Source organism: Rhamphochromis longiceps, linkage group LG7 (genome assembly GCF_057381845.1).
Source record: "Rhamphochromis longiceps isolate RC_006_pf linkage group LG7, R_longiceps_female_GT1.1, whole genome shotgun sequence".
Taxonomy (NCBI): domain Eukaryota; kingdom Metazoa; phylum Chordata; class Actinopteri; order Cichliformes; family Cichlidae; genus Rhamphochromis; species Rhamphochromis longiceps.
In genome coordinates, this window is record NC_140563.1 from 29222809 (window position 1) to 29235238 (window position 12430).

The following is a 12430-nucleotide window of genomic DNA, read 5'->3' on the forward strand; positions in this document are numbered from 1 at the left end:
GCTGCAGCTCCAAACGAGCGAAACACGTTACATAAAGTCTGCATCACCTCCTCAGACTGTGATCTTCAGACGCATCAGCACAGAAACACTTCATTTACCTCCTGCTAATGCTCAAGTTAAACTGACAGTGTCTAATAAAGAGCGTGGTCAGTAAACACTGTGAGCCTGAAGCTCCAAACACTCCGGCTATCACAGTTTCTTCTGCTTGCACATTTTTATGATGTTAGTGAGGGCGGCTATCCTTATATGACTATGTCAGGGACACAGCATCCCCGTGTGAGCACTGAAACTTTCAAGCCTTGCGTTTATGAGGGACAGCCAATCAGACTAAGGTTGGTTAAAGGGGGAAGAACTAGGTTCAGGTTCACACACCGGGACTAAAAAGTACAGGAAATTAAAAAAACTAAAATAAAATCAAGCTTGATGTCCATCTATAGCTCGTAATCAGGATCATGCAGTAGATGTTAGTGCTAACGTTCGACACTAACATTACAGGTACAAACTGTGAGGCTTTAGTGCAGCTTCACAGCCACAGACACATCAGATCTGCAGAGCTGTGCTCGAGTCAGAGACCTGAAGAGTTTCCAAAGCTTTCGAATGTTGTTAACAGAGCAACAATTTACAAAATGAGCCACCCCATATGGAAAAGATATATATAAATCCTATAAAGTTTGTATCTGTCTTGTGTGAAACTTGTATAAAAAGCATACAAGAGTGGAAACACATATATGATGCCTTGAAAAATTATATAAATGAAACTTGTATGTTTTGGATACTTACTAAAACAATATATGAAAGTGGCCACTTTTATGAGTAAATCATATAAGCCTAATATGATTTACAATATGAAGGCCACATCTGATGCAAGACTTTTATAAGTTTTTTCTATTTCTTTTTCATATGGGACAGAAAGCCTAAATGTGTAGATTAAAGCCATGTTGACTGTTTCTGAAGAGAGAGTGGTTTTTGAATGAGTCAACAGAAGCCTGAAGAGATGTGTTTGGAGCCAACAGCATGGCTTCACTCTGATTTCAGCCTCCAGCCACCATAGTTCCCTCTCGGCTGCACACATGTAGGTTAGTTTGATGCAGAGGAAACCTTCACCAAACTGTAAGACCACACAGAGGGATTTCATCAGGCTAGGGGCAGCACTTTACTGAACACCTGTGTGACGTGTTTGTGGCCTTAACTCAGCTGTCACGGTCCTGGGTCTTATGACCCAGTGTTTTGAGTTTCAGTTCTTTTGATGTTCATAGTGTATGTTTAAGCTTATCAGGTTTCCTAAGTTTATTTGTTATCATGCCTAAGTGTTTCTAGTTCTTATTATTTCCCCCTCGTGTTCCAACTATGTTAAATCTCCCTTGCCCTTCGTGTGTTTCATGTCTGTTGTCTTATGTTGTTATGTCTGCCTCTCATGTTCCTGTTTCATTTTGGAGAGATCTCATGTTTTTATATTATGGATTATGTTTTGAGTCCTTTGTGGTACTGTTTCGTGTTTCCCTAGATCTCAGTTATGGTTATCTTAGGTTTTGCTCTTTGGCTTCGTCATATGGCTTCCCTGTGTTCCATGTTATGTCCACTGTGATGTTTTTGTACCATATTTCAGGTTCCTATATTCTGTCTCCCCAGTTGCTGTTAAGTTTGCATGTTTAGAATTCAGTCAGTGTGTTTCCTGTTTTACTTTGAAGGTCCATGTCTCATGTGAGTGTTTCTAGTTTTGCTTCCCTTGCCTCGTCCTGCTTTATTACCCTCAGCTGTTCCTCCATGTGTTCCCACTTCCCCTAATCACCTCCTGTGTATTTAAGTCCTCTGTTTTCAGTGTGTGATTGTCAGGTCGTCTGTTGTCCACGCCATGTTTCCTATGCCATGCTTCCAAGTTTCTTGTCTAGGTTTTTCTTATTGTTTGTTTAGATTTCCCAGTTTAGGTTTGTGTTAATTTTGCTTCAGTTTGCCTTGCCCTTTGTTTGTACCTTTTTTTTCCAGCCATATTAAACGGCTCGCTTTTTGTTAACATTCAAGTTTTGTTCCCTGTTCCTTGGAGTCTGCATTTTGGGTCCTTTTTCAATTCATACAGTCTGCCCTCGCCAGACTGTGACATCAGCACCCACAAAGACAAGTGTAGACTGTGTCAGGTACTCAGGCAGAGGTCATCATTCAGAGAGGCTTCAGGAAGACGAAGAACTTAAAGAAGAAATGTTTGTGGACAGCTGTTGTTACAGATGTTACTTTTATTTCCAGACACATATTTCATTACACTGCTGAGCGCTGTTAAGTTTACAAATAGATCAGCAAATTTACAACCTTCCTCACCGTCACCTTTGTCCTCATTTTACTCTTTCCCAACACACGGTCGTACCAGCACAAAGCCCTGTTCAGTCATCCTCAACACCAATGTAAAATCAGACATCCATCCTGAACAAACAGTTCTTTGTTTTCAAATACAATTAGTAATGAATGAATTGTTATGAATCAGATATCATGGTGTTCCACAGGGATCGATCGTTGGACTTAAATTTAAAAAACTTAAATTTTACACTTGCGTCAGTGATTTGTTTTAATTTTAGTTTTTGCTGACGATACCATCCTATTCCTTGGAGATAACCACATTTATACAGGAAGGAAATTAAGTACAAATGTGAAAGATAAACTTGCCTGCCAACATTAACAGAAGTTACTGTAAATATTGCATTGTGACATTTCTGCCATTCATTTCAAATATTTTTCTCCCAAAATTTGAATTCTTCTACCATTAAACAGATAATTTTGTGATTTGTGTGCTGCTGAAATCGAATGTTTTCATGTTGATGGTGCTTGTAAAACAGGGGAACATCAAGCCTGCCAGAGATCATCTTCTGGGGATCATGAAAAGTTACAGTAAAGTTATGGAAATCGATTTTAATATTTTGTTATTTATAAAGTTCTGCACTATCTCAACACTAGCACTTTAATTCTGAAATAAAACCTGAAGCTTCAGCAGCACTAAGGCAGTGGAGGGATGAACTGCCCCTCTGGGGACCATGGATTATCACACTGCTAATGAAACACTCAGGATCCCGATGTGCAGGGCATCATGAACAGTCAGCGTTACGTTAACACTGAGTTAATGAAAATCACATTTTAATTCACATTTTAAGCGAAAAAAGGTGTCTGGATGATGCCGATGAGAAACTCCAGGGAAAAATGCTCCTGGAATAAAAGTAGATGAAAAAAGCAACATGATTACGGGACAAGAGGAAGGCCAAGGTGATTAGAAATATATGACTTCATCGTCCAATTTCAGACACAAAAACAAATCTGTCCTAATAATGATACTGCTGAAAGCCCAAGGGGAAATATCACAATGTTTACAACAAATTTAATAGCAATCTCACTGATTTGGACAATTGTGTAATGACCCTTCACAGACACGGTAATACGTTTTCCTGACCGCTAGCAGGGATGACAGTAATAATCACACTAAAGTAAGGACGCACCAGCGCCTCTGGAACTGATCTCAGGTTTTCCAGCCCACGGATGGCACAAAGTGACGACTACCTCGAGCTTCAACTGGTGACAACCTTGCAGCACAACAGTTCATTTTCTGCATCCTGGTAGCTTCTATGAAACATAAAAAATACCCCACAGAGTGGCCAGAGGTACTGTACACACTGAGAACCCCACACACACTCACATATTAAACACATTAAGGGAAGCAAACGCAGGAGGAAGTGATCCAAATGTTACAAACAGCTGTTTGCCATCCACCTGTCAGTCAGAAGCCACGCCCCTAATAATGTAATCTTTAATACAATTTAAACAGGTGAATCATAAAGAGTGATTATGAAGGGGAAATTATCTATAGAGACCAAACAGTTTGTGTATCAGGCTGTACATGTGTTTTTTTGGGCTGACTGCAGAAGAACCTGAGCCAGTCTGCTGGAAACAGTGACCCTGCCCTTTAACACGCTAACACTAGTGACAAATCCTTTCCTTGAATTATTGATGTTTTCAGTCACCTAGTTCTCTTGGAACTTTCATTTTCTCAGAAGGGAGTTTTTCTTCCCCACTGTTGCCGAGAGCTTCTGTCTAATTGCAGGGTCTTACAGTATAAACACCCCTGAGGCGACTGCTCTTGGATAGTTGAAGCAGTTTTACATGTTTTTTGTGTTATTAGGCTTAAAAGAGAAAGCCTAAAACCTACAGTGAAATGAAATCAACCAACTTGTAGGGACAATAGAGGAAAAAGCTCCTCGAGGTGAGCTAGTGATAAGTTCAGCTTTTCTCCATTCTAAGTGACTGAAGCCGCTACCAGAGGAAGTGACGACAGCCTGATAGCATCGCCTGCTAACATGGTGCCAAAGAAGTGCACTCGATGTCTGGAAGCTAAACATAGATCCAAAAGAAATGTGGTCTACTTAGAAACACGGTGGCTCTGAAGCAGGTACCACTTCATATGATCGTATTTGAACCGCTGATGATAAGAAGCAGCGTAAGAACACAAACAACTTTTATGCTCTGAACTGAAGAGTCTTTGTCAACAGCCCCAAGAGCTGCCAGGACAGAGGATGGTTTCATACAGGTATGAATATAGTTGAGTCTTTGGTGCATCTTGGAGACGGTACATTTGAAACCAGAAACTCCGCAGACATAAAGCTGCTGTGAATATGTCAGGTGTCAGCTGCCACCCAGCTGCCTGAGACTCTGCAGCTGTAACGGGTGGTGGGAGTCACTTTTTCTGATAGTGCGAGCATAGCTGGTGATCATCCAGAAACTGTGTGAGGAAGCTCAGTAGCTATAAAACAGAGACTCTGGGAGTAAGCAGGGAGTAAACATTTTCCCTGCCCATTCTGCTCTTAATCACCTATTTCAACCGCCCGCTGCGTGTGTGAAGAAGTACAACTCAAATCTCCAAATCTTCTAATGAGCAAGTGAATGTAGGTCCGACTTTCATCACAAAGGACAGACTTTTATTTGTTCCCCTAACCCAAACCAACGGGATCCAAAAACCCATTGGTTTGGGTTCGAAAAAATGCAGTGAAGCGGCGAGCACTGACAAGAAGTCTGGTGGGACACAACCCAACAACTGTGCTTCACCCCAGACTGCAGTCACTCTCACTGTCATTTCTAACCTGAGTCCGTCTGTGCTGAACAGAGTGGCTCGTCTTTGCGTAGCAGACATGACTCGATGGGCAGGTCTCTGGTTCTATCCTTATAGAAAAACCAGTTCTGCAGATTTATCGCTGTTGTGCAGAAATGATGTCACTCTTTATTGAGGAATTTCTGTTTCAGGCCGCTGAGGTTCAGGCTGGACTGTGTGACTGAAGACACCAACATGTTTTTTTGCCGTATTATTAGGAACAGCTTGCATTTAATTGCCAACCTGACCTGTTCAGTCACAGAAGGACAGCAGGCTGTATTGCTGTGTTGGTGCTCCAAAGTTGCTCCAAAGTTGGATCTGATTGTGAGCGGTCACAGCATTGTTCCCCGTCTCAGCGCGCTGATCTCTACAACTTTGGTGGGTCTGTGTCCACCACCACTGTCTGCCCTGCTGTAACTGCAGCACCAGCAGCACCCATTTAAACTGAGACTGTGTTAAACTGACAGGGGCTTGGTGGTCTAATACCATGATAACAGCTGTAGCTTTGTTAGCAATACACCTACAACCAATCAAGACAAGAGGAGGAAAAAACCTAAAACTCCCAAATTTTGTTTGGTTGAGAGTACACACACATCGCTGTGTGTCCTGCAGCTGAGTCCTTCTTCCTTTGTTTGCTTCCACATGTCTGTACATCCACATTCAGCCACCGACACTCATGCACAAACACACACACACACACTCGCACAATTTTACACTTACATTTGTGAAATATACACTCTTTTTTCATATTCCACATTAAATTAAGTTTTTACAGAATGTTGACAACAAAATGAAGAGAAAGACCTGCGAAAAGCACACTGGTGTACAGCATGAGTGTTTGTGTCCTTGTGGGGACCCTGTTTGCCCGCTAACGAGGTCTAAGGGGAGGGTTACAGCGTGTGCGTTTGAATGTATGCAGTATAGCTTTCTTGCCACCAGAGAGGTCCAGGGAAGTGATAAATTGAGCTGACAAACACAGAGGAATGATCCGTCCCATCTGTCCAGCTCTGTCGTCTCTCTCACCATCGCGCTGCCAACTTTAAGACTTGTTCTCCGTGTTTGTGTGTGTGTTTGTGTGCGTGTGTGTGCAGTTCCAAGCTTGAGCCAAAGTCCCTGTGTTTCTGAGCCCAGCTGTCTCGGATCCCAGAAAGCTGGAGGCAGTGAGTCTGAGCCGGGCTGCACACAAACTCTGCAGACACCGAGCTTTGGAAACGAAGTCAATGTGATCGAAAATCCCAGGAGTCTCTCTGTGTCTGCCTCTCTCATTCTCACCCTCGCTCAAACACACAACACACCCTCTCACGGTGTGTGTGCACTGTGTGTGTGGTGCAGAGAGCTGGCTAATCCGAACGTCCTCCAGAATAACTTCCCTCCTCCTCTGAAAGGCAGTTGTTGATGCTGGACGTCTGCTGGCTGACATTTAGTGTGTGTGTGTGTGTGTGTCTGTGTGTATGTGTGTTTGTAAATGTCTGTGTGTGTGTGTGTGTGTGTGTGTGTGTGTGTGTGTGTGTGTGTGTGTGTGTGTGTGTGTGTGTGTGTGTGTGTGTGTGTGTGTAAATCTGTGTGTGGGCATGTATGTGTGTATGCTAGTTCACATTTATGAGACGTGGAACAGGAACGCTGGCAGGATGGACACACACACAGTCACAAGGAGGAGGTGGAGGAGTGGGGCTGATGGCCGGCTGCTGCTTCTTGGCCCTGCAGAGTCCTGAGAGTCTATCGAGCCCTGGGCCAACAGAGCCTGAGCACAGAGGGGGGACAAAGGCACGAGCATTAGTGCACAAGTGTTTGTAATGCCTCATTCTGTGGTGTCCTGAAAATCTTACAAATGATGAAGCTGCTTGTTAGCTGGAAATCAATATACCTGTAAATCTATCCATGAAAGTTTGTATAAAGTCCCTCTGACCAGCTCCCGTTCTAATTACAGACAGCCACATTTCATTCTTCAGTACTAATATTATAAATCCAAAATTCGTGTGTCACTGGTGACTGCAGATTTCTGAAACAAAGCTTTTCTATCGAGCGGGTTCAGTTGTGGGCGGTGTTAGAACGCCTCATACCTCATATCTGGCTTCAGATAAAGTTTTCTGCAATTAAATATTAATTCTTCATCAATATATAATTTCCTACTTTTTCAGATGTGTACCGTTTAATCTTGTCCTGCTATAATAATATAATAATAAATCTACGTACGGCTGTGTTAAAGTCTCTCACCACTGACTGCATGTCAAACTCTCAGATATCCAAAATTGAATTTTGCTATCAATAATTGATTTATTTCTTTTGTAACTGTCAGCTGTAGATGGCGGCGTCACTTAACTAGAGCAAGCAACTCGGAGCGTGAACCTCTGAAAATGAAGCTGAAGAGGAAACATAAAGCGTAAAATCTGTGGTATTGCACATTTGTAACATCGCTTCACTTTTATTCTTTATGTTTATTTTGTTGCAGGAGGAGCAGTATCCTACTGTGGTCGCCGCCCTCAGCACAGATGGTGTGTGGAGGCCGAGCAGGAGAGGTGTCTGCAGGAAGGTAAAGTGAGTCACAGAGCTGAGCTTTTATGGGCTGCTAAATATCTGAGTCTAACTCTCTTGCTTGAGTTTCAGCAGGTAATTCATTTTGTGTCTCTCTGTTTTACAGACAGATCTCCACCGAGGCGCAGCCGCTCCTTTTCTTTGCCGCCACACTCTCTGCAGCTTCTTATTCGTGCATATTTCATGTTGGAAGTTCATCTCCAGCTTCAGGTTTGGCAATAATATATCAATAAATTCAAACAAAGTGCTCCCATGTTCTCCATCTGTCACGTGACTCTCCTCTCCAACCTGGGGTGGTAACAGCTGCTGATGAAGATATTAGTGTGGTGATCAAGTGTTAATACAGAGCAGCTTATTGGAGGGAGCCTCACTTTGTTTCCTCACACTACACTTTACAGTTCAGCTGTGGATCTTTAACCCGAAAACAGATGGAGGACACTCAGTGAACCGGCCACAGGGAGGCTTACACAGGAAGTCTAGCAGCGAACTCTTAGAAATGAGAGTGGGCGAAAACACTGCTCGCTTTTTAATGTGCCAGCTGTGAAACTGAGAGCTGAGTACACACAGCATCCCATCATACACCGTTTCTAAAAGACTACAGACACTACACTCATACGGTCAGTCACAGGTAGCCCCGCCCTAAACCCTTTTCTGGTCCTTTCTGAGTAACAGGACCTGAAACTCCAAAATGGACATGGTGCTTAAATCAGGCCTGAAAGCAGCGACTGACACCATAAGCTCATTGGGAAAGAGTTTCCTGAGCTCAGAGCCAGAGGCAGTTTCACCCATCCTTTAACAGTCTTTCCTGAAGATCACATCTCACCTCAGAATGATCTCCTCATAATCTCACTCGACCAAAAAGCCCATGCTGTAATAAAACACCACTTAAGTTTACTTTTTTCCATTATGTTGACCAATAATAAAAGCTTTCTCTGTGATGTAATAGTGGCCCTCTCAGACACACAATCAGAAGACGTCTAGCAAACAGGTGTCAAACTTCAGTTCTTGAGGGCTGGTGAGGTGGCAATTCAGCCATTTGATTCATGTTACAGCAGCTCATGAGTGAAAGCACAAGGTGCAATAAAAGTACTTTTAGAAGTAAAAATTTCCAAACACTTACATTTACTTACATTTATTTAAAATTACTTGAAAAGGGATAGGGGTTGCCACCTCAGCATGGAGTCAAGTTCTATTGAGTCTCGCTAATGACCTAATTTTATAAAAGGTTGCAGCAGGGACACATTTAAAAGTTTCAGGACACTGGCCATTGAGGACTGGCGTTTGACACCCCTGGTTTAGTATAATCAAGAACTTCCATTGTCTGGACTTGACTTCCTGTTCCATAAGGGGCGCTCTCAGGTCTGTCCAGAATGAACTTGCTCAGATGATTTTAGTGAAAGGGCTCTAAGCTGTCTGTCTCTGATAAAAATCATCTGTTCATTTTTCATCTCATTGTCTGATCTGATGATGCACGTCAGCGTCATATAAACAACCTGAACACCACATCAGCTGGTCCAAGTGATGGGGGAGATGGAGACCCCTCCACCCATTACTTCAACCATCGTTTTTAAAGTTTTGATCAGAGCTGCTCACCTCCTCGCACTCGAAGTCATCAGAGGGGATGCACTTCTGTCCTCCATCCTGTAAAACAAGAGCTCACTGTGAGAAAGTATCAGGCTGAGTATTGAATAAGATCCATCCATCCATCCATTCAGATCAGTAATAAAATGTGTGAGTGAACAAGGTGCTTTCTGATGAGTTTCAATAGAAAAATCAAGCCATGGTGCTGGACTGAGATCTGCAGGAATTTGAAGTGTGATCTCCCTCTGCTGAGAGTCTTCATCTGTAATATTGTGCAGAAGCTTGTCAGCGAAAGCTGAAGGCTTTAGTTGATCTGTAAAAACTCTCAGATTCTCTCATGGTGCACGCAAAGACCTCCACAATATTTTCAATAAATGATGGCGCCATTTTCCACAGAACTGACTGGCCAGTGCATGGGCTTAATCATGCTGTAACCACTGTGAACCCAGAGTTAAACCTCCCTAAATTCCAAACCCTGTATCACAGTACAGACCACAGACTAATAATCATAATGATTTTTGTACTTATACTGAGGTTTTGATGCATATGCTCAATAATCCAGGTAAGTAAATCCCCAAAAGTTGATTCTGTTCATGTGGACGTAGCGCTTTCAGTGGGAGAAACGTTTCGTCACTCATCCGAGTGACTTCTTCAGTCTCAGCTGACTACAGGTTTCCCCAATCTTATAATGATTCACTTGCTTAAATCAAAAGGATTTAGTTCCAAAAAATACTCAGAGTCAGGTCCATAAATACCTGGACCCCACAGAGGTTTGAAATGCAGCATGCACACTTCAGCTTTAATTCAGAGGTAAAAATTACAGTCAGTGTTTTCAAAGGCTCTCGGGTTCTCTGCAGATGTCTGTCAAACTGAGTGGAAACAACAGATTCCTCAGAAACAGATCATCAATAATTAAAGCAGATGGTCAAAACCTGAAGTAAAATGTGGTGTTTGGACCACTGCTTCTGTGAGACCGTTAAAGGAAGCAGCTCCTCCACGTTTCAGCCTCCTCGGGTTTTTAAATCGAGCTCCACCTTCATTAAAATGCAGAGTGCTGATGATGACAAGGATGCACACTTATTTGTCCTCAAACACACACATGCCAGCATTTATCTCCAGCCTCCATCAGCTTCTTTGTCAGTGCTTCATTAGCATATCTCCTCCCGCTGCCTGGGTGGGTGAGTCAATCAGATCTTATCGCTCAGCGAGGAGGAAGAAAATTCTTTTCAGCGTCGGGGAAATCATCGCAAGTGGCCAGATCATTATCATTTCCCTGAAATATACATGCGCAGAGCCACAAATAGGCATCCATGTGCACGCGCACAGGCTTATTTAACCTGATCATTAAAGCGTGCAGATGATTTGCTATCATATGGACATCTTCTGACGCCGGACGCCTCTGCATGTCTGCTTCCTTTAAAAGAGCTGAAAATGATCGCTGTATTCACGAGCTTTGGGGAAAAGACACCATTATACAGTATGCATGAGGTGATATACAGCATCAACAGAGACGCAGCGCACAGCAGTATCACATTCCTGCCGATCCCTTTCTCTCTTTATCTGCCTGTTTTTCAGATGTAACTCCATCTGCACTGCCGGCTGTCCACAGAGCATTCAGACCCACTCCAAACATGCACGCTGACATCGCAGGTCTTTAGAAAGAGGCTTTGAAAGTGCTGACAGGTAGCCGTCTGCAGCTCTCTGCACTTGATGGAGGGCTGCAGGGTGAATTCATACTGTCACACTATGTTAAACGTGCAGTACAGGTGCTGTGAAATTGGATCATCTGACTGAGGGTTGGTCTCCTGTGCATTTACAGGTGCTCAGAATGCTTCTGCAGGCACTCTGGCATAAAAGGGTTGGTTGAAGAATGGAGACAGGAAAATAAACCATCCATCCATCGTTCTTCAGCAGTAGCCTTCAGCAGATCGCTGAACTAGAATTTAGTTACAGGTTACAGGAAGCCAGAGGTCACGTCCCATTTGGACCTCTGTGATTTGAACATTGTTCCACTTTTTAAAAAAACAAAACAAAAACCCTGTTTCCTCTCACTTCTGCTCAGTGGTTCTCCTTACTGTCAGCTAGTGGGTTAGGTTTAGGTGGGACTCTGCACCTCATGAAACTTGATGAAAACTTGGGTCTGAGCAGACCATCACTGTGACCTGATGTAGTGTTTTCCAACTGAGGTCCAGGGGTTGTGGGAAACACTGAACAGAAATTCAGAAAGACAGATTTTTGATCATGATCTTTGTTTGTGTTGTCGTTTTTAAGTTTGGTTTTCTGACTTTTAGAAGAACTCATCCTTCCTGCGATGATCTGCTTTCACCTCGGCTCTTTATCCTTCCAGCCGGTTTCTCAAAGCCACATTTAACACGCCAGAGTTTACTTTCCATCTGTTTGCCTTCTTAACGCTTCCATCTTGGCAGTCTGTGAACTTCAAATGAAAACACTAAGCTCAGAACACACACGTCTTCATAAAGATGATCCACTGCAGCACTCTGCACCCACTCAGACATTACAGCTGAAATGCTGGCCACGATGTGCTGTGCTGTATGTGGACTGGATGCAGACTCATATCTGTGCTACAAGGATGTCTGCAGGCTGGACATAAAGGGAAGCACCATCGACCCTGAGGCCCGGTTGAGTTCAGACGACCATCACAGTGATCAACGCTGCAGCTGGACTGAGAGATGGGAAAACAGACACATGAGCTCCAATTCATCCGAACACTGTGCTCTGTGCAGCAAAAGAATTAAACAGAAAGAAATAAAAATGAATAGAAATGGTCCAAAAAGCAGGGACAATCCTCACGAGGAGGAACAAACTGAGTCATCTGCTCTTTATCTTAAGCCGAACAAATCCAACCCGTAAAGGTCCCAGAATTGCAAACCCTGGTCTTCATTCTTGCTGCACTGAAGAATGAGAATTACAGAAACTGTTTCCATTCCAGGAAAAGAGGACCAGAACTTTGTGCACTTCCTGTCACAGGGACCACCCTAGTGGGACCTTTTTTACCTCACTGTCACCATAAAGCTGCTGATCCTAAAGTTGGAACCACAGTCATCAGAGGCCATGTGAGAAGTAACTGCAACAAATGCAATAACTGGCAGATGCAGCCTTCAATTTCTAACACCAAAATTTATAAACAGTATCATAGGTGGGCGGAGCTTCTGGGTCTGAAGACTGCAGCCACAGGGGGTG

General features: G+C 43.2%; 1 protein-coding gene across 1 annotated transcript in view; it reads right to left on the bottom strand.

Moving 5' to 3' along the window:
• Window positions 1–6582: 6582 nt before the first annotated feature.
• Window positions 6583–12430, bottom strand: part of gfra2b (GDNF family receptor alpha 2b) — a 161020-nt gene continuing 155172 nt past the window's right edge. Inside the window, exons 9-10 of the mRNA XM_085413252.1 lie at window positions 9242–9289; window positions 6583–6857 (exon numbers count right to left, since the gene is read on the bottom strand). Of these exons, the coding sequence (XP_085269378.1) occupies window positions 6714–6857; window positions 9242–9289 (192 nt within the window). The 3' untranslated portion in view covers window positions 6583–6713. The remainder of the gene's footprint in view (window positions 6858–9241; window positions 9290–12430) is intronic.